Source organism: Pelophylax lessonae, assembly GCF_965119305.1.
Source record: "Pelophylax lessonae genome assembly, chromosome: 4".
Classification (NCBI taxonomy): Eukaryota; Metazoa; Chordata; class Amphibia; order Anura; family Ranidae; genus Pelophylax; species Pelophylax lessonae.
The window spans coordinates 310444638-310469860 of NC_138771.1; the positions used below are offsets into that span (position 1 = coordinate 310444638).

General features: G+C 41.3%; 1 protein-coding gene across 4 annotated transcripts in view; it reads right to left on the reverse strand.

The window, feature by feature from the left end:
* The window catches only part of SNCB (synuclein beta), a 170706-nt gene that overhangs the window by 14962 nt on the left and 130521 nt on the right, over positions 1 to 25223 (reverse strand). For 3 of the 4 annotated variants that reach the window (XM_082256615.1, XM_082256614.1, XM_082256616.1), the window contains one exon: positions 5165 to 5231. The exons of the other annotated variant lie outside the window; for it this stretch is intronic. In XM_082256615.1, the coding sequence (XP_082112741.1) occupies positions 5196 to 5231 (36 nt within the window). In that variant the 3' untranslated portion in view covers positions 5165 to 5195. The remainder of the gene's footprint in view (positions 1 to 5164; positions 5232 to 25223) is intronic. 4 annotated transcript variants of the gene reach the window in all.

The following is a 25223-nucleotide window of genomic DNA, read 5'->3' on the forward strand; positions in this document are numbered from 1 at the left end:
GCAACATTGTTTCATTTGAGGTTTGAGTTCTGTATTTGGGAAAGATTTAGGCGTAATTCACACCTGAGTGTATATATTTACTGGTATTTTTCGGGTGTTTTTTTAAGCTTTTTTTGCAGCTTTTACGAGGTTTTTTTTAAAGCGTCTTAGAAGTGTATTACAAACATTTTTACAGCTTCAGGTGTTTTTGTTTAGCCAATAGAAAGCACTAGAGGGAGGAGAGGGAGTGTAAATTAGGGGTGGAGAGCTGCTGTTTGAGCATTTTAGGAGCATTTTACAAGCATTGTACGAGTGTTTTTCTGCTCAAATCAGCCATTTCTATTGAAGTCTATGGGGCCAAAAATGCTTTTAATCTGCCATAAAGAAGCTCATGTACCTTCTTGAGCTTCAGGAATTTCGCTTCAGGCGACAGAACGCTCAGATGTAAACAGGGGCCATTGAAATGAATGGATTTTCAGGGGTGCTTTTTCAGGGGTTTAAGCTTTTTTTTCTGCCACTAAACACCTTTCTATGTCAACCTATGAGTCCATGCACAAATAAGAGTTTAGAGGAAGGGGCATTTAGAGGCAGAAAAAAGCCCATCATTTGTACATTCAGTAGAGGAGCGTTTGTGCATGAAAAACACCTAAATGCACATAAACGCGCAATAATGCTAGGCAAGTTTAGGCGCGGCCCCATAATAATGCCTTTTTATGGCCAGATACGAGAAAGCGCATGAACATGCATGCAAAAACGCAGCTTTTTACTGTGTTTTGCCTGCTGCTAAAATCCTGGAGGAGCAAAATGCATCAATAGAACACAGTGTGTACATTGCGTGTGGTTATTAGTATACAGCAGCTTATTTTTCACAGTGGAGTTGGCATTTCAAACACAGTACGGAAGGGTTCATTTATTAATATTCTTATATAGCTTGACTTATGAAAGTAGGAACTGCCCAGAAAAATCTGACAAAATTAGGAATGCTTGGATCAATGCCTCTCTTAATCTTTCTGCTCTTAAACCCTATCCCTGGTACCCTTTGGTCAATGGATTCTCATACTTCTTTATTGGGTTCTATATGTACACTATATTGTTAAAAGTATTGGGACGCCTGCCTTTACATGCACATGAACTTTAATGGCATCCCAGTCTTAGTCCGTAGGGTTTAATATTGAGTTGGCCCACCCTTTGCAGCTCTAACAGCTTCAACTCTTCTGGGAAGGCTGTCCACAAGGTTTAGGAGTGTGTCTATGGGAATGTTTGACTCGCTCATCCATGTCTTTATGAACCTTGCTTTGTGCACTGGTCCAAATCATTTGGTGGAGGGGGGATTGTGTTGTGGGGTTGTTTGTCAGGGGTTGGGCTTGGTCCTTTAGTTCCAGTGAAGGGAAATCTTAAGGCGTCAGCATACCAAGACATTTTGGACCCCCATAGAGCATCTTTGGGATGAAATTGAGACTGCCTGCCAGACTTTCTCGTCCAACATGAGTGCCTGACCTCACAAATGCACTTCTGGAAGAATGGTAAAACATTCCCATAGACACACTCCTAAACCTTTTGGACAGCCTTTCTAGAAGAGTTAAAGCTGTTATAGCTGCAATAGCGGGCAACTTCTTTTGACAATATAGTGTATATGTTCAGAATTCCCCTATTTTCTTTTCTCCTTCTCCCCCATCTTCCTCTTTTCCATCCCTCCTCTCTTCCTGATCTCTCCTTCTCCCCTCTCTTACAGTTCCCTTTCTGCCCCCCCCCCCCCCCCCACACCACCCTTGTGATCCTATGAAAGGGATATTGGAGCTCCCGCCAGTTGGTATATTTTGTTGCCTCCTTTAATCATCTGTTTACATGTAATAATACTGTGCTGCTCAAGTGGGTGATAATGAATAAGGCCAAGAAATAGAACTGCCCTTTGTGATGAAATACTTTTGATGAAGTTAGCATAAAAAAAAGCTCAGCTAAACAGTATTTTATCAGGAGCGTAATAAAATATCAAGCTGTTTTATGGTGGCAATCCTAGAGTGTTATTAGGGTTCTTGCATCACAACATGAAAGAACGCATGAGAGAAAATCAAGTTGAATCTCTAGAGCAAAAAATTTCCTGAACTGCCTTCATTATTTGGTACCGTAGTAATATTGTAATGCTAAAATAGCATATGTCCACAGGCATTAGAAAGAAACCAAATTTCTTCTTAAATGCATAAGGTGCTCTGGGTTTTATTAAACTAGGTATTGATACATGACATCAGTGTTCAACAATCCACAGCAGCTTAACAACATACATGAGATAAACCTTGTTAAAATGCTAAGAGCCCTTTCACTCCTATGCGCAAATTGCAGAGCTCACTGTACTGTGTTGATTGATGCCTTGACATGCATTGTAGTATATGCATTGCTGCATATGCCCTTCCAATACATAGGGGTCTTCAGCACACATCCGCACGCTAAAAAATGCACCTGAGCCTTTTTCTTTCATAAGGCACTGTAACGCAGCACAGTGTTTATTGGTGTACACATTGTGGAGCATTGGGGGTGATGGGCATTGTTTGCTTAGATGTACATTGAGGGGCCTATTGGAAAAACAGAGGCACCCCCAAATTTCATGTACACATGTCAAAATGGAAGACAGTTTATGTAAATGCACATGGTAATGTGTACACATAGGTATGAACAAACTGGTCTTTGAACAATGGAGTTAAATAACTCCAGAGCAATTAAAACTGGAAGAGAAAAGGGAGTATAAAGCCTAATATACTAGATCAGAATATCATAAAAAAAATGCCGCTTTTCGAAGCGATCCTACAATGATCTGATTGCTAGTGCACAGCTTTTGTCCAAAATTATCCTAAGGGACAAACAAGAACATTTTTCTTGTATGATACCAGATTGTACAATTTTCATTTAATCAGTACAGTTGTCATCGGAAAACATAATACACATACAATAAAATACATTATATCACTTTTGAATTTTTATTCTGTCATATACCATACCAGAATTTTCGTACTTTTGCAACCCATTCCTTTTTAATATGGAGACTAGCATGCAAAAAAACAAAACGGATAATCATTTGTCAGATGATCTCATCGTGTGTACTAGGCTTAAAAGGGAAGTTTATATTTATTTGTGTGTTTCAACATACACACAGATATATATATGTATATTATTTATTTATGTGTGTGTGTGTTGAAACTTCAACATTTTTTATAATTGTAACATTTTAGCTTTGGTTATATTAAACAGGGACCTCAGCATTTAGGAGCTGCTAAAATTCCACATTCCAAAGTGTCAGTTTGATAAGTAACCACCAGGGGGAGAGGTACATGATAAAAATGAGTTTATTCTATATATATATTGAGGCTGAAAACTGGTTAATGGAGAAAACGCTGAAAAAAAGAAAGAAAAAGACAGCAATGGTACTTGTAAAAAAAAAAAAACAAAACAAAAACATACAGGGAACTGCCCTCAATTTTGATTTATATCCCACAGATCTGAGCCCTGTCCTATTCTCTGTCCGGCAATGCTATGCTGCACAGCGATGCAGGGCGTGAGAACCATTATGAGTTAATCAGCACCAGTCATCCTTTTAATGACTGTATTCTGTCATTGTAACTGGTAACCATTCATAAGTTCGGCAACTACAGCAAATCAGGAAATTCTCATACTGCCATGTGACAGTGCCAGCTCTTTCCTAATTGGCTGCAGTTCCACAAATACTATTAAATGTATTTTCAAATACAGCTAAAGTTAGTGCCTAGTTGTGGCTTAGTATCTGCCTCCTGTCATTCCCTGCACAGAGACCCCCTGGGACTGGGAGAGGGAGGGGAAGTATTAGATGCCATTCAGGTGTGCTGTGGTGTAAATGAGCTGGCAAGGAATGTTTTGACAGGACTAGAGAACAGATTGAACCCAGTCATAACACATATGTGTGCTATGCCTTTACTGTTGGGTCACAGGCTGGAGCAGAGGGGAGACCGGGCTGTATTGCTTACCTGTAGTAAGCAAACGTGAGGTCATCAAACTAGCTGCGCTGTCTAATAGAAATGTGTAGGTCTAAGCTTCAATAAAAAACAATTAAAGGAAAAAAGGTCAAAGCTTCAATAAAAACAATTGAAAGAAAAAAAGGTCTAAGGTTCAATAAAAAACAATTGAAATAAAAAAAAGGTCTAAGCTTCAATAAAAAAACAACTAAAGAAGAAAAGGTCTAAGCTGCAATAAAAAAACAATTGAAAGAAAAAAGGTTTAAGCTTCAATTAAAAGAAAAAAAGGTCTAAACTTCAATGAAAAACAATTGAAAGAAACGTGTAATGCTTCTTTCACACAGATGGTCAGGGGGTGGGAAAAAAAAGCAGTTGATCTGCATTTTTAACCCACCCACATGGTGGCGCTCAGGTGCATATACATTGCGATGGCTGTGATGGCAGTTTTAATGCTACATGCAGAGCTCGGAAGGCGGCGCTGCCTGTCAAACTCTCCGGTGTTTTTTATTTTTATTCTTATAGAAAATTTTGTTATACGTTACAAACATTTATTTAAGGCGGGGTTCACACTTAACATGTATGCGGCTGACAGCAGGGGTCTGGTGCGTCCCTGTTCTCCGTTTCAGGGACAAATCAGGCCAAAATGTTTGCCTGAATTCGGACCTGAAATGGAGCCAAAGACGCACAGAACCCCTGTGCAATCCACTCTGCAGCCGCCCCAGAGATGTGTGAACCGGCTCCATTGAGAGCCAGGCACACTCTCCTGTAATGCAAATTGGATACGGGGACACCTGCATCCAATTCGCACTAGTGTGAACCCAGCTTTACTCTGTGTCCAGGATTTCACATGCATATTCTGCATAACAGGTATGACACATCCCTTATATGCATGTCTATGCCTATCAGAGTAATGTTTCTTTTTCTTTTTATTTATATTTTCAACATTAGGGTGTAGTGGTTTAGTGTTTTTCACATTCTTTTCTATTTTGAGGGTTGCTTTTACAACTTTTCACTCTGTCACATAAGAATCTCATTCCAGCATTCAAAAATATTTATTGTGAAATTCATGCCCTAGATTTCCCCAAAGAGTCAGAGTAGAGAGATTTCCTAAACATTAAAGTGGTTTTAAACCCTCACATATACCCAGTGAAGTGACTGGCCTCAGGTGATACACAGAGATGAAACAAATGCTCCCACATAAGTTGTACCTGTGTATCTGGAGTATTCTCTTCTCTACAGTCATTCAAAGTCCAGAATTTTTAAAGCTTGTCTGTGCTGTAAGAAAAAAGGGGAGGGAGAGCTGAAGTTACACTCTGCAGAGCTCGGTGAGGGGAGCTCTGAAAGCTGATTGTAGGAAAGGGACACACCCCCTTCAAACAGCATACAGGAACAGAGCTGAGGCTGTCAATCTGCTGGAGATCCCTCCCCATCACCATTTTTTTCTAAGTGTCAGGAAAACCTGTCAGAAGTGATTCATGCTAATAGCAGAGGTAGGAAGTAGCAGACAGAAATGGTACTTAGGGGTTGATTTACTAAAGGCAAATAGTCTGTGCACTGCAAGTGCACCCACAAGTGCACTTCAAGCACACCGCAAGTGCAGTTGCTCTAGATCTGAGGGGAACGTGCAAGGAGAATAAAAATGAATGGAATTTTTGCTTGCATTTAATTGGATGATAGAAATCAGCAGAGCTTTCCTTCATTTCAGAACTTCCCCCTCAGATCTAGTGCAACTACATTTGCTGTGCACAGTATATTTGCCTTTAGTAAATCAACCTCTTAGTGCTCCTAATTGAGACAAGTACACACTATTGAGGGATATGCTTTGTTCATATTTCATGTCTGAGATTTACAACCACTTTAATGATATTGAGCTACCTGTTATTTACTGTCTACATAGGTAGCCTGTAGGCAGGTGCCTACTACGGGTATGTTGTTGTAAGCAAGCAAGATTAGACTGCCTGTTAGGAAAGAGTTAAGCTCTGGGTTGCTGGTTTCCCTGGCTTTTTGCCTTCCTTCCTGGTCTATAGATAAATAGGGGGAAGGCCAGGCTTGAGGGAGAGAGAGAAAGGAGAGAGAAAAAGAAGTGAGGGAAAGAATAGGAGAAGAAGAGAGGGAGCTTTCTGATGGGACCACATGGGAAGCAGGAAGGTCTGTGCCACTGTGATGGGTGTAGCCTGAAGCAACATTCATCTGCAATCCTTCAGGGATTCACCAGGACTCTGCCAATTATGGACTCACACCTATATAGGTATGCCTGGGCAGCCACAGAGTAGTTAGTCAGAAGGACTGTGCACTTTATACTGTTGCAAGCCTGGCCTGAAGTCATTGAAAGGGGTGCATGATGATACATAGCATAGTAGGATAACACACATGGGGCCACTACACAGGGTTAGCCTAGCAGGAGAATTGGAGGAAGAGAACAGTTGCCACAGGTAACCAAGAGCTGGTGAGAAGTGAACAGCAATCGGTCAATAAAGCACGGCACCTGGCATAGGCAACGGGTCCTCCGGGAGTGAGGGGTTGGTGCTCTGGCTCCCTCCCTAGCAGTCGGTTCCCCCAAAGTAACTGGGCCCGAACCCACAGTGCGAAGAACCCTTATACCTATCCTTATGGTATGGGAGAGCAGAAGGAGTTAATGAGGTCCGCACTAATGCATGGTCAGACCCCATTCTGTCACTGGGTGTGAGGTGGCAGAGATACACTAGACTGGTGGGGAGGGCAAAGGCTTAGCTGTGTCCCTTCTAAGTGCAACATTTAACAGCAAGGTGTGTAGTAACATGAGAGAGCACGTTTTACAGAAGGACTCTGTATATTCGACTATGCCAAGTTGTGGGCGTTTCCTCACACACAAAACAAAAGGTACCCCCACATGTGCAAGGCGAGGAGGCCCCTCCCCCCCCCCACAAGCCTCATAGCCACATAACATATCACCTTATCACTTTCTCTGAAGAGCACTATATGCCCTTTAAACTAGTCTGAGAATACATTCTCAAACTATATTACCTAATTAGACTAATTTTAAAATGTCTGGCTACTAGGGATAATCATCACTCTCCATATTTCTTTGTCAAACTGATCTTTAATTATCTGACTAATATACTGTAAATGAAAGTGTCTCATAAATCTCTATGCTCAAATTTCTTCTCAGTGCATCTATGCTTACTACCTATACCTCTTCTAATTTCACCACCATAAATCTCCTATCATATCTCAAATGGTCAGTTTGATTTTGATTTGAGCACTATGTTGTTTTACCAATAATGATGCTGCATTTTAGACGTTGAAACATGTTGGGGTATTTGGTTTACTTTTTGATGTTTTAGTTTGGGAGGTGCTTGATCTATATCTTGAATTGATTTAATTAATTAGATGACCAGGGAGAAAAGTGACATATGATAGGAGATTTATGATAGTAGGAAGAGTGTTTTTTTCTCACATTTCTCACATTTTCTTTTTGGTGAATGAGTAGGGGCACTATGTACCCCATACTCAATCACAGGGGGGGGGGGATCTGGGGCCCCCCTGAAAATCTTCAGATTCTAAAGTGTTGCTACTGTGGCAAAAAACTTTAGGGCCTGTCTACAGTGCATTTAAATGAATAGCATCACCATGGGCAACATTCATTTTGGTAATGTGCTCATTGCCTTAACACAGCTTGATGACAAATAGCAAATGGGACCTTAAAGTGTCATTAAAACCACATCATAAAAAACTATCAATAAATGGTGTATTACAAGCTGTTTATACTCACTCACTCTATGAGATTCGATTTGTGTATTCTGCAAAAAACCTTGATTCTGCTGCTCTCTATCTCCCCCTTATATCCAAGTCCCCTATTCAGTTGGGGTTTTTGCAGAGCAGTGTTGGTAGCGTTGCACATGCTCAGTTTTCACTGAGTTTCTATGCTGAGCATTTCCTCCCTATCACATCTGGGCAGCCCATGTGACTATAGAGTCACACATGTGGGCTTATACACAGTGGTAAATGACAGCCCCCTCCTTCCCTCCTCCTCCATGCCCACTAACCAGCTAAACACAATGGGGGTGGGATTTTAAATCTTGATTGATGGAGGCTTTACCTCCCTGTTATTCTAAGACACAGGCTGGAGGGGTATGACACAGCCTGTGACTGACAGAAATCTGCCCACACCATGTTATTGCCAAAAAAAGAATAAAGATTTATTTCAAATATATATTTGTATGATAATATTGATAATATTAATTTGTTTTTATGCTGTATCCCAAAGTCTGTTTTTCTTTTATTTTGAACATGTGACCAGTAGCAGAGGACTAGAAGCTCCCCCGGCCACTGTTTTCCTACAGACAGGCTCGGAAAGAGCTGGGTCATGTGATAGCTGTACAGGTGCCTCTCAAAAAATTAGAATATCATAAAAAACTTTATTTCAGTAATTCAATTCAAAAAGTGAAACTCATGAATCTTTATCGATGCGGTACACATAGAGTGATATATTTCAGGCATTTCTTTCATTTAAGTTTTATGATTATGGCTTACAGCTAATGAAAACCCAAAATCCAGTATCTCAGAAAATTAGAATATTACTTAAGACCAATAAAAAAAAAGGATTTTTAACACAGAAATGTTGGCTTACTGAAAAGTATGTCCATGTACAGTAAAGTATGCACTCAATACTTGGTCGGGGCTCCTTTTGCATGAATTACTGCATCAGTGTGGCATGGCATGGAGGGGATCAGCCTGTGGCACTTCTGAGGTGTTATGGAAGCCCGGGTTTCTTTGATTGTGGCCTTAAGCTCATCTGCGTTGTTGGGTCTGGTGTCTCTCATCTTCCTCTTGAAAATACCCCACAGATTCTCTATGGGATTTAGATCAGGTGAGTTTGCTGGCCAATCAAGCACAGTGATACCATGATCATTAAATTAGGTATTGGAACATTTAGCGGTGTGGACAGGTGCCAAGTCCTGCTGGAAAATGAAATCAGCATCTCCATAAAGCTGGTCAGCAGAGGGAAGCATGAAGTGCTCTAGAATTTTCTGGTCAAGGGCTGCACTGACTTTGGACTTGATAAAACACAGTGGACCAATACTAGCAGATGACATGGCTCCCCAAATCATCACAGACTGTTGAAAATGTTGCATTGCATTTGGAAATCAAGGTCCCAGAGTCTGTAGGAAAAGTGGAGAGGCACAGAATCCAAGTTGCCTGAGGTCCAGTGTGAAGTTTCCACAGTCAGTGATGATTTGAGGAGCCATGTCATCTGCTGATTTTGGTCCACTGTTTTTTTTATCAAGTCCAAAGTCAGCGTAGCCCTCTCCCAGGAAATTCTAAAGCACTTCATGCTTCCCTCTGCTGATCAGCTTTATGGAGATGCTAAATTAATTTTCCAGCAGGACTTGGCACCTGCCCACACTGTCAAATGTACCAATACCCGGTTTAATGATCATGGTATCACTGTGCTTGATTGGCCAGCAAACTTACCTGACCTAAACCCTATAGAGAATCTGTGGGGTGTTGTCAAGAGGAAGATGAGAGATACCAGACCCAACAATGCAGATGAGCTGAAAGCCACCATCAAAGAAACCTGGGCTTCTATAACACCTCAGCAGTGCCACAGGCTGATCGCCTCCATGCCATGCCGCACTGATGCAGTAGTTCATGCAAAAGGAGCCCCGACCAAGTCCTGAGTGCAAACTATACTGTACATGGACATAATTTTCAGTAAGCCAACATTTCTGTATTAAAAATCTTTTTTTTTAATGGTCCTATCTAATATTCAATTTTTTTTAAATATTGAATTTTGAGTTTTCACTAGCTGTAAGCCATAGATATCAAAATTAAAAGAAAGAAATGCTTGAAATATATCACTCTGTATGTAACGCATCTATAAAAAATAAATGAGTTTCACTTTTTGAATGGAATTACTTTTTGATGACACTCTAATTTTATGAGATGCACCCATATATCGATTAGGAAAGAAGGTACCTACGGTAAATGTTTTCTTTATTAAAATAACTACAGTGCCATTCCCAACATAAAGAAATAGAAGGGATAATGTATATTAAACTGTGTGTGTCTGGTATCTCTTTAAGGCTTCAATAACAGAAGAAAAACGTATGCTATCAAACAACGTATTGCATAAACAATGTAACTAATAAAGCAATTCTTTGATTAGTTGTACAGGTTGAAAATAATATGTAGGACAGATTTGCAATTAGGACATATTTTGCAACAAACACTGGCACTTTGCTGGCACCGAAAAAAGCAAACAAGAAGAATGGAAACTAAAGTGGTGCTGGATCAATTTAATTCAATGTAATTTTTTTTTTTGGTTAGGTTTATAAACTACATCTGTTATATTTATGTGTATTTTTCATATAAACATTTAAAGCAGTAGCCAAGGTTTAAAAAAAAAAAAAAAAACAGCTTGTGCTGGAATACTTAACCTGGTGTTGTCCCCCACTGAAGATCCCCCACCACTAGATGTCACTTGTCTTTTGGGATCAGTGATAGTGTTTGGCAACCCATTGATGTCATTGACACACCTCTGGCGGTGCGGCATTATGCCAGCCTGGGCTCCCTCATTGAATGATGACCTCAAATCATTATGTGAGCAATGTTAATGCAGGACTATGGATTTCCTACCACTACTGGAAAAGAGAAAGGGCCAATGACATCATTGAATAGCTAGAAGACAGCAGAATTTCAGATATTTATTGTCTCTCCTGATGAATGTTGTATATCTTAAACCTTGCACCATTTGTGTTGCCCGTCTTTGGACTTGCTGTTTCTTCTCAATATATTTTTGCAAGTGAGGTTACCAACATATGAATAATCAGGTCCTGCTAAAGTTCACTGAAGTCAGGACCCCACAGCTGCTTACTTATAGCCTATGTATTATGTATTTGCCTTTAAGGAAATTAAGCCTAAGCAAAGGTTAACAGTGGCAAATAGAACCTTCTGCAATTGACTTTACAGTAACTCTCCATTTTTTCATTTTTTTCTCACTAAATGATATACTGTATCTATGTACCATTGGCATGTAGGATGCAAGGGAATTAGATGCACGATTTCTATCACTTTCCCTTCCATTGGATCCCAAGAGCAGCACACTCTGCCTTCTATTTATTTGGCATCAGTAGTTTAGTCTTGCCATTTCAGTAAAAACAGCCATGTTAGGGATTGAAGATAACCAAATATTAATTATCACATTTACTGTCTTGTAAGTGTGCAATCCTGTATCTCTCTAGTGGAATGGAGGAATCTCCCGTGCAAAGTGCTACTGTTTGTATCAGAGTGAAAATACTTTTCCTCTCCCCCTCTCTGTATATATAATATATACTGTATATATAATATATAATGTATATATAATATATAATGTGTATATATATATATATATATATATATATATATATATATATATATATATATATATATATATATATATACACACACGCACAGTATATATTTTTTTAACAAAGAAATAACAATAGTGCAGCGCAATCCTAGTGATAAATCATAGAAACATGCTCAAGATAAGTCCTAAAATCTAAGGTGCAGGTGCAGATAGAGAAAAACAACTGTCCAAGTGGTCGATGGTAATAATCCCAGAGCAACTCATTCTTTGATGTGACAGAAAAAGTGCTCAAAAGATCCCGCCACCTGTCATTCTCTGCCTCTTACCTTATCCTTGTGACCCTACAGGGTCAAAACAGCATGTAGTATCCAAAAGAGCCAATATATTCCACCTCCACTGCTTCTCTCCTTATTACACAGCACTCTGAGCATATAGATTGCAGACCTCAGATCACCAGAGACATCCAATAGGGAACGAGTCACTGCTCCATTATGTGAAAAGGAGCTGAGAGCGATATTTCTTATTCACCTTATCTGTGTTCACCCGGTCCTCCTACTTCATACCAGCCACAGAGAGCCTTTCTCCTCTTTGACACTATTACGCCAATACTGTCTATTGGCTCTACTCTATTGGCGTAATAGTGTCAGAGAGGAGAAAGCGTGACTCATTCCCTATTGGATGTCTCCATCCCAAGTTTTCATTGGACAAAGTGAGACTAAAGGCTTCTGCTATGCTGTCTCTAACTCAAAATGGGATGGGAACCAACTGTTAAAATAAAGGAGCCATCATCTCAGCGTAGGCAAATTCACCTGACTGGAGTACAAGGACTGTTAAGGTTGTAGCTGTGAATTTGTCAAATTTTTCCAAATTAATTAATTGAAAAAGATGCCTTTAGGAAGATCTTTCCATGTTTATTGAGGACTCCAGCTATTATTGGTGATCTGAGGTCTGCAATCTATATGCTCTGAGTGCTGTGTAATAAGGAGAGAAGAAGTGGAGGTGGAATATATTGGCTCTTTTGGATACTACATGCTGTTTTAACACTGTAAGGTCACAAGGATAAGGTGAGAGGCAGAGAATGACAGGTGGCGGGATCTTTTGAGCACTTTTTCTGTCACATCAAAGTATTGAATGATTTGCTCTGGGATTATTACCATCGACCACTTGGACAGTTGTTTTTCTCTATCTGCACCTGCACCTGAGTTTTTGGGACTTATTATCTTGAGCATGTTTCTATGATTTATCACTAGGATTGTGCTGCACTATTGTTTTTTATTTTTCAGGAGGTGTTTGTTTGGATTGTCCTTGAGTGTTCAGCTGCTAATCCACTATATATTGTGTTTATATGTCCAGTGCTGAATATTCTTGTATTTTTATATTTTTTTTAACCACATTTTTCCATTGATAAAAAAACCCATCACGGATTTATACAGCAACCATTATTTCTATTTATGTACAGACATGAGCATTTTCTTACTCAACAAAATTTTTTTTCCACTTTATAGCCAAGTCATCTTTATATTGGTGAATATGGGAGCATGCTGGTCCTGAAACAGACTAATATAGCAGTAAAAATGCCTGCCTGGCTCTACTGTAGGTTATGCAATGCTTTCCAAAGCATCAATGTGTGTTGCCTCCTTGGATGTAAGGGACAGCAAATCTCAAAATAACTGCATGGAGTGCCCCTTGCTTCTGTGACAGGAGATATTCAATCATTTGAAGGCTGAATAGCTACAGCTAAGCAGGAGGGACAAATGCATCTAAAAATATCCATCTGCCATGACACTAAAGAAAGCTGCAGTTATTTTTTTTTTCTCTGTAAAAAAAAAAACTTTATTTCATCTTACACTGTCATACAAAGGTAAATATAGCCTAGAGCGCTGAAAGGTTATGTCCACAACAACAGCCAATATAGTGGATTATACTTGCAAATGGCACTGACACTGCATTATTAATTTCAGCTTTTCTATTGGGCTTATTGGCAGACATAAGTTTCTGCACCTGGAAGTGATTAATTATTGAACTCATTTAATCATACTAAAACAGTCGCCACAGCTCAGGTCAAATGTTCCACTTATGATTAAATTACTTAGTCCTATTAATGCTGCATAAAATAATTTACATTAAAGGCATAATACTGCCTAACTCAATATGTAACTATTGAGAATATTTATTTATTTATTGTGGCAATAACTATGATTACCTGAGCCATGGATTTTCTGCAAAATGGAATATTGTTTGTAAGCATCTTCCCACAACTGAAGGCAATGTCAATAAGCATCTATTTGTAGATACTATAAAGCAGCTATCGTCCACTTTATAAATATAGAGGGACTCAAGTGTGACCCCCTACATGTCTAAAGGGGCACAACGTGGCATCTGTTATTAAAGATAAATTAAAAAAAAAAAAAACACAGCACCATTTTTTCAAGGCTGCCCACTACAGTAGTTTAAGGCTTGTTTTAAAAAATATGTTTTGTGGGAATGTCCTATATTGCAATGCAGAGTAATGGTGGTGTGGTACATTGCAGTGTCATTTGTTTTGAATGCTGCAGTTTGCTTTTAGTTTTCTTCCTGGCACCCAACAAGTCAGACACTGCCAGTGTTGTAGGTGGTCCGCCTAGCCATAGACACCCCAGGCCACAAAAACAGTGCTGACTGACCCCGTGTTGATGAGGGCTATAAAGGCTTCCCTGATATGTACAAGTAAAACTGCAGACTGATACAGCAATGAACACTGCAAGAGTGAATTTATGAAGTATCGATTAACCTAGACAGGGGTAAAGAAAAATATGTAGCACTGCCCCCTTGAGGACTGCTGGATTCCACTCCTTCAGGTCCCCCTGGGTTACCATTAGCAATTTCAGCATGCACAGATTAACACTTTACTTCTTGGCTCAGTCAATGATCAGTCCAGGGGTATGTAGTTGTTTTCGGTGTTTTATTTAAATTAGGGATGGGAGAAGGGAATAGTGGGAAACTCCAAATTAACTATTCACAATGTGGAGGACTCCTACTTCTGACAATTCAGCCAGGCTGCTGTTTCACCCTGCCACTAGGTGAATTTGGATTACGTCTCTATCCTGATGACTTGATGGACCAGATTATCTTCAGGATATTCTCCTAGTATCCCCTTTCACTTGACACACTGACACCCGTCCTCTGACTATCCTACTCCGGGATGGCCCCCCTCAGATCAGGCCCCTAGACACAATCCCCTGTACTCATGATACTGTTTTTCTAGGGTCTCCAGTGTCTCTCCCCTTTTAGTCAGTTCTCCTGGACCTCTGGATTCAATTCCGTTCCTTTGATCCCCAGGCCAACCGCCTGCGACCACATGCCATCACTACAGAGGTGGTGGCAGCCGCCACCCTCCCTCCGGGACTCTGCTCACCAGCCAAAGACCCTGCAGCACATATGCTCCTGGCTTTATACAGTATCCCAGAATGCACCATGACAGCCTGTCTCTACCATTACCAGGACTGTATCAAAGCCTATATATTCATTAGTCAGGTTTCCTCCCACTGTCCAACATGGCTCCCTATTGGACCAGTGTGAAACACTATCTAGACCCAATGAATCACATACTGAGCACACTGAGCAGACCTAACTCACAGATCCTGCTCTCTGGTAGACAGAAAGCAATATAGATTTGCCTTCTGCTCCTCTGATAGGCAGACAGAGCCAGAACTATACTCTCTCACTAGCATTGTATCTCACTGTGTTGTAAAACATCTTTCACTGCAAAGACACACAGGAAACTATTGTTTCCTATGTGTCCCATTCACATTGCAACTAAGCCAAGGGCGAGCTATGATAATATGCAGACATGTTGCATGTTATTGCAGCACACTGTACAGAATCGCATGTCACAGCACAGCAGATTGAATAAAGTGTATGTTTTGTACACTTCAAATAAAGTTTGTACAGCCTGAAACAGACAGCTGACTAAACAGTAAAGTGTTCTGGCAGTGATCCATTACAATATGAATCTGATCCAGCCTCACTGATCCGGAGCCCTGGTTAGGCTAAATTCCTAGTTTCGGGGGCAAAACTGTGCTGTGGAGTAAAGAAAAGTTCCAACTGCTGGAGAGGAGGGCTGTTAAGTGACCCTTTTACTTTGCTCTGCATTGGTAAAAAAAAGGGTCACTTTGATGTTAGTGTTTTGTAACATAAGAGCTTAAAGTGATTGTAAAGTCTTGTTTTTTTTCTTAAAAACAACAAACATGTTAAACAGGTTGCAGTGGATTTGCACAGAGCAGCCTGGATCCTCCTCTTCTCAGATCCCTTTTTGCAGCTCCTCCCTCCTATCGAGTGCCCCCACAGCAAGCACCCGAGCTGGGGGCACCCGAGCCGAGGTGGAGCTCCGTCTGTCCATTCAGACATGGAGCTTCTGTTCGGCCCGCCCCCTTTCTCTCGCACAGAGATTGAGTTCAAGTGAGTATTAGGGGTGCTGGGGAGGCTGCTACACCCAGAAGATTTTTTTATCTAATGCATAGAATTCATTGAAAACCTTCTGACTTTACAACTCCTTTAACCACTTGAGCTCCAGGAGGTTTTATCTTATCACCTTCATGACCAGGACATTTTTTTGCTATTCAGCAGTGTACTATTAACACTGTGCGCAAATTAAATTTTATAATTTTTTTCATACAAATAGAGCTTTCTTTTTGTGGTATTTAATCACTACCGGGCTTTTAATTTTTTTTATTATACAAACGGAAAAAAAAAAAATTTAGAAAAAAAAAACAATATTTTCTATTTTCTGTTATAAAACATATCCAATAAAACCAAATTTCTTCATAAATTTAGACCAGATTGTATTCTGCTACACGTCTTTGGTAAAAAAAAATGGGAATTTGCTTAATGCTGTGATCTGTGATTGGCTACAGCTAATATCATGGTACAGGGTGCTGCGATTGGCCCAGCTACCATGTGATAGCTGTAGGCCAATCACAGCATCACAATAGTAACCAAAACAGTCATAAATAGAAGCCATTCATGACTGTTTTTTGAAATTGTAATCATGTTACTGCTATGACCAATAATAGCGATCACATGATATCCCAGGCACTCATGGCGACCTGGTACAGATCACCAGGGTGGACACAGCGGTCACGGGTTTGCGTCAGTGTGCATGTGCTTAGCGACGTACCAGTACATTGCTGAGACTACACCTGCCAGTGGTTAGAGTGGTCAGCAGGTGGTTAAAGCTTAACACCAGGTTTAATTTCACTTTAATTCATTTTTTTAGGGCAAGCTGGCCTAAACCATCTATTTCCATTTCTATTACATCATCCCACTGTCAGTGCTGTATAAAACGTAGCATCAGTATAGAGTGCTGTGTCCTGGCAGCAGTACAGAGACTTCCTGTCTCACTTCTGGAAAAAAGAATTGAGTCAGGATGAGCGCCGCTCAGCCATTTACGGGAAGCTTTGCATTTTATTAATGAATACAAGACTTCCTCTGACTTGCTGAGGTAGAGATTGTGATGTCATTTGCCGATCATTCGGTCAATTGCCCAGCTTCCACTGAATGCCAAAGCAGAGCTCAGCCCAACTTGACTTTGTTCCGGGAATGGGATAGGTTCAGGTACAGTTTATAGAGCGCTGACAGGGGGCGCATGTATTAGAAATAGAAATAGCTTGTTTGGGTTAGCTCTGTCCAAAACTATTTAAAGTAAAATGAAACCTAGAGTTAGGCTTTAAACAGAGAAAACAGAATCATTTATATCAGTTTCTTTATTAATGAAAATAAACTGATCAAATGTGAGTTTAGCAACTTGAATAGGTTCCTGGAAATCACCTAGGTTATGCCTGAGGATTAAACTTCAATGGTTAGTGTTGGAAACCACAGTAGCTTAAGCTTAAAGTGCTCATCTAGCCAGGGGCATTGCTAGGATTGCAAAAGACTTGAGGCACCTCTGGGCACCTTATGGAGATTATTCATGCAGCACACAGAGCTTTGCAGTGGTAAACAGTAGCTGCGGCTAAATTGGGCTAACACAGGGAGGAGCTTAAAGGGACAATATTAAATAAAACCTTAGCCCACTGGATTTATGCAAGGTACACATATGCCACAGTGCTTGTACCCATTAGACAAATACATTTTAGCATAATCATCTTTTTTTTCAGTACCAAAATGAAGGGAAGGTAGGGGACAAGCAGTGCCAGAAATGTGAGTATAAGAGCACTTCTCTTTTCTGTACCTCTATCTGGATTTTTTACCCCGGTAGGATATATTTAAATATCTTCTATAAGGCCAGTTTACATTACGATACTGTAGTGCAGCACAGAAGGCAAAAATCCAGCATGCATATTTTTTGTAGTTTTTTACTGGGCCCCGAAAAAAACTATAATGTGCCATGTGGCTTTGCACATTAACATACGTCAGCCCTTTTGCTACGGGGATATGGAAAGCTGATTTTTGCTGAGCTGAGCTCATGGATTGTCATGAGTGCTTTGTTGACTCTGTCTCAAGAGAGAAAAATATTATTTAAAATTTTACAGCTTGAAGGAACCAACAGCACTTGCTCTCCTCCCACGGGCACCTGCTGGTCCTCCATCCCTGAGGCTTAGTCTGTTGCCGTTATCTCTCCTCAGGCTCAGTGCACTGTTGCTAAGCATGCGCGTACACCATCTGCTGGCCAGAACAGAATATGCAGCAGTGTCCGCTCAACCATGGCTTCGATGCATTAACCACTTTACCACCGGAGGATTTTGCTGTCTTACGTCCAGGCCACTTTTTGCGATTCGGCGCTGTGCAACTTTAACTGACAATTGCGCGGTCATGCGACGGCGTATCCAAACAAAATTTACGTCCTTTTTTTCCCACAAACAGAGCTTTCTTTTGGTGGTATTTGATCACCTGTGCGATTTTTACTTTTTGCGCTATAAACAAAAAAATAGCGTTTATTTTGAAAAAATAACAATATTTTTAACATTTTTTTTATATGAAATCCCCCCCCCCCCCAAAAAAAAATGTAAAAATCAAAATTTTTTAAAATTTTTGGCCAATTTGTTTTCTGCTACCTATGTTTGGTAAAAAAAATCACAATAAGCGTATTTTGATTGGTTTGCGCAAAAGTTATTGCGTTTACTAACTAAGGGGAAGATTTCTGTCATTTTTGGTGTTTTTTTAACGCGTAATGGCGGCGATCTGCGTTTTTTTTGCGGCACTGCGACATTGCGGCGGACAGATCGGACCCTTGACTGACATTTTTGACACTTTTGGGGGTACCAGTGACATTTCTACAGTAATCAGTGCTATAAATATGCACTGTTACTGTAAAAATGACACTGGCAGGGAAGGGGTTTACTTTATTGGAGAGGGAGGGGTTAATGTATGCCTGGTGCTTACTGACGTGTGTGGGGGGAGGTGACTGAGTGACAGAAGGACAGATCGCATGTTAAGCTATGCTGAACACTGCAATCTGTCACTCCTGGTCACTTAGGAGATCCGCGCCGCTCTGTTTACACAAGCGGGCGGATCTCCAGACTCGATTCCCTGACGATCGGGGAAGAGCAGCAGACGTAGGTCTACGTCGCTGGACGGGAGCGAGCCACTTTGCCGCAGTACAGTAAACGTGACTGGTCGGCAAGTGGTTAAAGAGGAATTTCACCCTTATCTTTAAAATTATGAATAGAATGCCTTCAGAAATATTTAGAAATGGCAATCTAGAAACAGATACTTAGAGAAAAATGCAGGAATGTAATTTTTTGCATATCCTATTTTTCGTTTCCTCCCCATTCTTCCCACAGTAGATATTTTAACAAAGGTCAGATGAATCCATTTCCCTTTACTTCCTGAAACTCTGGGTCTGCCTTCTGGTGGAGACAGTGCACATCCTATGAAGGTGAAGGCACTGGTGATTATGCTTTCCTAGGATGCATCTGTGATGCTCTGGCTAGATTACCAGTGCCTCACCCAACCAAGAAGTGGAAAAACAGCAACTGTAAAAAAACTAAAAGTATTTTGTTTGTAAGATTTACATGTTGCCTTTACTAATGCTGCACATAGTTTGTGGAAATAAGCAACGCAAGTACCTTTATCTGTTTTCTAGCCGTTTCCTTCTTCTTTAACTAATGAATTTAAGATGATTTCATATCAGCATGAAGAGCTGCATTCCGATTCCCTTTTCAAGCTAGGAAGCCTATGCTAAGTGCTGGTAACACATATGCAGCTGCATCATCTTATCTTGTCCCCCACTCCCTCCCCATACTACATATATACGGAGCCCAAAACTGTAACATTTTCACTAATGTCTGTCTCTCAAAAAAAAGTCTTCTTCTCTTCTGAAACCCGAACACAGCACCTCTCAGCACCTCTCAGTAACATTTAAAGCAATTGTATCCTTCCTAATGTAAAAAAAAGAACTGGCAAAAATCAGTGAGAGGAAGCATAAGATCACACTAAAACAGTAATAAGTAAAAAAAAAAAAAATCCCCAAGCATCCCCAGAGATTCCATTATCCACAGTTTGGGAACTGCCTTCTTTCTCCAAGAATATTGGTGTCAAGGGGGGCAAGGCTATCAATCACAGCCCACCAAACACCTAGGACCATACTGTCTGTGCCAGTGAAATATTTGCATGCACCCCACATACAACAACCTTGTGACTAAGTACTTAGAGATGTAGTGAGCAGGATAGGAGGGGAAAGTCGTGCTTAGAGGGGGCAGCTTGGGGTTCTAAGGAGGAAGCAGCATTCACTTTTACCATAAAATGGTTTGCTCTTTACAAACAAGGACAGGATCAAAATTACTTGTTGAAAGGGTTAGAAGCCATAAAATGTTTTTTTTTTGTTTTAGCCTGGTGGTTGTCACGAGGCCTCAAAAACGGATTGTTCCTTGCCACGGAACTCTTAAACAAAAGGTAACAAAATTTTCAATTTATTAGAGAGAAACCAGAGTATATACTCATAAAATGTTTTTATTGTACTTTATGCCATCCAGTCTCAGTGAGAACTACATTCCTTGTCCTGGTGTCACAAAGTGAGGATATATCAAAGGCAGTCATAAAAATCAGGCAGGAATTTCAAATATTCTTTATACTATCTCTTACTAAAATAAGAGGAAAAACAGATTTAGGCTTTGCATGTTAAAGAGGTTGTAAACTTGGGTGGAACAAAAAAACATAAGACAAAAGCATACTAGCTCATTATAAAATACTTACCTTAGAACCAAGCTGCCTCAGCAGTGCCTGAGACGGGTGACATCTTCATGGGTGTTACTTCTGGGTGGCCGGAGACGGTGTAAGTGGCTGGAGCCGCGATGATGTCACGGCGGGTGGGAGCTGCTTGTTTGCAGCACGGGTTTTGAGGGTCCGGCACAGTAAGCCGGACCTTCAGAGTGCATGTGTCGGTGACGTCAACTGCATGCACTCTGAATATCTCCTAAACTGTGCAAGTTTAGAAGATATTCACAGTACCTACAGGTAAGCCTTATTATAGGCTTAACTGTAGGTACAAGTAAAAAAAGAGGATTTACTTCCTCTTTAAAGCGGTAGTATCCCGCTTTTTGACACTTTTACCTACAGGTAAGCCTATAATAAGGCTTACCTGTAGGTACAAATAATATCTCCTAAACCGGCATGGTTTAGGAGATATTTACAGTGCATGCAGCCGCTCTCGCGAGCGGCGCATGCGCTCTGAAGGTCCGGGGGGACCTTCAATTAATTTGCCGGGAGCTTGCCGGAAAATCACTCCTGCACGCATTGCGCCGGAGCCGTCTCTTCCGGGCAATCACCGCGCCGGAGCCGCCGAACCCGGAAGAGACGGCGAGGGATCATGGCAGCGCCCACAGCGATGTCCGGGGGTCCGTGTCGGGGCTTCGTTCTAAGGTAAGTTACACATAATGGGCTAGTATGCGATGCATACTAGCCCATTATGCCTTTGTCTTGCAGGTTTTTTTTTTTTTCTAGGGTTTACAACCGCTTTAAATTCTAGGGTAGAGGGCAGCACAGTGGCTAGTAGTGCTAGGGCCTCTGTTTGGCTCCTAGTCAGGGCACTGTCTACATGGAGTTTGCATATTCTCACTGTGCTTGTGTATTTTTCCTAGAGGTACTCCAGTTTCCTCCCAGAGTCTGAAGAGTCTGGTAGGGTAATTGGCTCATGCCTAAATGGACCTTAGTATGTGTACACATGTAATCTTAGTATGTAAATTCCGTGAGGACAGGGACTGATGTGAATGTACAGTACATAAAGTGCTGCTACAACATATATAAATGTTTCTAAATTCGACCCATGTATGGCCAGCCTTACTTGGGTTCTCTTGCCGACTAATTGGATTTAAAAAAAAGGAGATTACCAGCCACAAAAATTATTTTCTGTAGCAACATGAGGTGAAATTAAAGGCTTGGTTGGTTGAATTTTGAAATCAATAGTGGCACCATCAGATCACAAAATGTTGGGTTTTCAAAAGAAAATTTGTTCGGAATTTGACCCATATATTGCCTGCATAAATGTCAGTAGACTGCATAAGGTTTACCTCTACAACTAAGCTCTACATTAGTGCAAAATACATCAGAGGAGATGTACATGTCCAGCGGGATGCTGTCATTCAAAGAGGAATAAAGCTTGTTTTTACAAAAAATGTATGATTGTTGGAATGGCCCTTTCTTTTGAATATTTATTAGTGCTTTTGGGATTGAGACGCCCCCTGGGTTCTAACAAGCATTAATGTCGGCCTGTAGCAGAACCATTTCTTAATTTGAAGATTTATTAATAGCTGTAAAACACTCTGTTGGTATTCTCAGCTGCCATTTACTTCCAGCTAATTAAATTGCTCTAAAGGTGGTATTTTATTAATTATTAATTAAATATAATTGCAAATAAAACATTGGAGAACTAGATAAGATAATGTAAAAATAAAAAAAAAGAAATAAAAGAAAACAATTTAAATAAATTCAGCAACTTTTAAAGATATTAAAGAGATATGGGCTTAATGTTTTTTTACCTTAATCATATTCCATGTGAACTGCTGGTGCCTAAAAGTCTTTCCAACCCTCTGAAAAGTGAACCCTTTCTGGTAAAATCAATGCAGCTACCTGTGGGAGAGGCTAGTGGGGACCGAGAGCTGTCTATGGCAGTTCAGTCCCTGTGCTGGGAGTGTGCAGCGAGTGTGCTCTCAGCACAGAAAAAGTGTGACCAAGTGACACATATGTGCGTTTTGTAGGCATTAAAGTCCACCCTGTTGCAACAGAACATATATGTTACAGAGGTGGCAACAAGATTAGGCTAACAATGGAGACAGTTATCAAGCAAATTAGTGACACTGTGACAGGGAGTGAAAGGGTTAACTGGGGGTGCGATCAAGGGGTGAAATGTGCCTAACTGTGTGAACTGGTGTCAGTGTAGTGCTTGTACTTACAGTAGATGTCATCTCCTCTCATGCTGGAACCGAACGAAAAGGGGTCCAGGAGAGGGGATTGCATAATTTCCTGTGCCTGTGTTTACCTTACACAATCACATAGTGATTTCAAGCCATGAGGTGTACGTAGCCACAGTGAACAGTGGGTGTGGCCATGGAAGGTTATCAGTAGAGCCGTGCATGGTGTCAGTAGAGTAGTGTTAGTAGGGGAGAGGTTGGTGTCAGCGGGGCAGCCGCCAGAAATTTTTAGGCCTCTTACACAACTTTTGGCCTGGACCACCCTGGCCTAACCACCAACATTCCTCAGGGCCTACCCAGGGGCTGTCCCATCGAAACCACCCACTGGCCACCCCAACTGTATGAACTCAGCCCCCCTCACACCTGTATGCACTCAGCCCCCCACTCCTGTATGCACTTAGCCCCCTCACACCTGTACGCACTCAGCCCCCTCTCACCCCTGTATGCACTCACCCTCCCTCACATCTGTATGCACTCAGCCCCCCCCTACACCTGCACACACTCAGCCCCCCTCACACCTGTATGTACTCAGCTCCCTCACACCTGTATGCACTCAGTTCCCCCTCACACCTGTATGCACTCAGCCCCCCCTCACACCTGTATGCACTCAGCCCCCCCCTCACACCTGTATGCACTCAGCCCCCCTCCCACCTGTATGCACTCAGCCCCCCCCCTCACACCTGTACGCAATCAGTCCCCTCTCACACCTGTATGCACTCAGCCCCCCCCCTCACACCTGTTTGCACTTATCCCCCCTCACACTTGTAGGCACCCAGCCCCCTCACACCTGTACACATTCAGCCCCCTCACACCTATACGCATTCAGCCCCCTCACACCTGTACGCACTCAGCCCCCTCACACCTGTATGCACTAACCCCCTCACACACTTGTATGCACTCAGCCCCCTTCACACCTGTTCACACTTAGTCCCCCTCACACCTGTACACACCCAGCCCCCTCACACCTGTAGGCATTCAGCCCCCTCATACCTGTATGCACTCAGCCCCCCTACACCTGTATGCACTCAGCCACTTCTCACACCTGTACACACTTAGCCCCCTCACACCTGTAAGCACTCAGCCCCCCCCCCTCACACCTGTACGCTCTCAGACCCCCCTCACACCTGTACGCACTCAGCCCCCTCTCACACCTGTATACACTCAGCTCCCCTCACACCTGTATGCACTTAGCCCCCCTCACACCTGTATGCACTCTGCCCCCTCACACCTGTATGCTCTCAGACCCCCTCACACTTGTATGCACTCAGCCCCCCCTCACACCTGTATGCACTCTGCCCCCTCACACCTGTACACACTCAGCCCCCCTCACACCTGTACCCACCCAGCCCCCCTCACACCAAAACAAATTAGCCCCTCACAACTGTACAAACACAGCTCCCCGTCACACCTGTATATATGTCAGCCCCCCTCCCCCCACATACACACATCTGTAAACACACACACACACAGCTCCCCCCCCCCTTCCCTGTACACAAACAGCCCCTTCCTTTTCTTCACAGACCCTACTCATAAAGAAGGTCTTCCTAGTCCCAGCTCTTGTTTGCTCAAAGCTGACACATGTCCCTGAGACTCAGAGGAGCTGCAGCCGAAGGAGCTGCAGCCGATCACAGTACATTATACAGTACAGGTAACACATACTGTACACACAAGGGATGCACAAGCAATAAGCAGCCAGAGGTGGCAGTAATGAGCTTGATGTGTGAGCTCAATGACACAGAGCAAAAGAAGCTGTGGACTTGTCTTCTGTTGTGCACCACACAGCTTCCATGTATTCACCCATGCCTCTCCTGGCCCTGCTGAGTGGCCAGACCCCTTGGGACTCTTTAGCCCCCTACAGTTGTATCGGCTGTGCGCCCCTGATGGGGGCCCTTGATGTCCATAGGGCAGTGGACAGTATCGGAGAGGAGAGGATGGTGTCAGTAAGGCAGTGGAAGTTGTCAGTAGGGCAGTGAAAGTTGTCACTAATGCAGTGAATGGTGCCATAGTAATAATGCAGTGCTTGCAAATTAAAACATATAATCATATAACATATAGTGCTCAAAAAAATTAATACATATACAAAATCAAAGTCTTTCAAAAGCTCTCATATAAACTGCTCGCCTAAACTAATTGTTTCTTATCCAACTGGTAAATATATAAAAAATTATATCAAAAGTATTTACATTTGGAATAGAGTTTTATTCTATTCTGCTTCAAATTTTATTTTAAGTTTATTTTAATATTATTTATATTTTTTTTCCATTTTCAATTTTTTCATTTTAAAATTTATTTTTCTATTTATTTTTATTTTTTTAATAATATTTAATTAGATTTTTCTCTTTTTTTACTTCTATATTTTTTATTTTATTTCTAAATCTTATTTTTATTTTATTTATTTTCATTTTTATTTTGTTTTCATTCTTATTTCATTTAATTTTCATATTTTTTTTCCACATGTTTTTTATTATGTTTCAGAAATACATTTTTTTTTGTATTTAGATAAGTGGATTGATTGTATAGATGCTTTAGAGCCTATTTGCATAATAAAGTGTT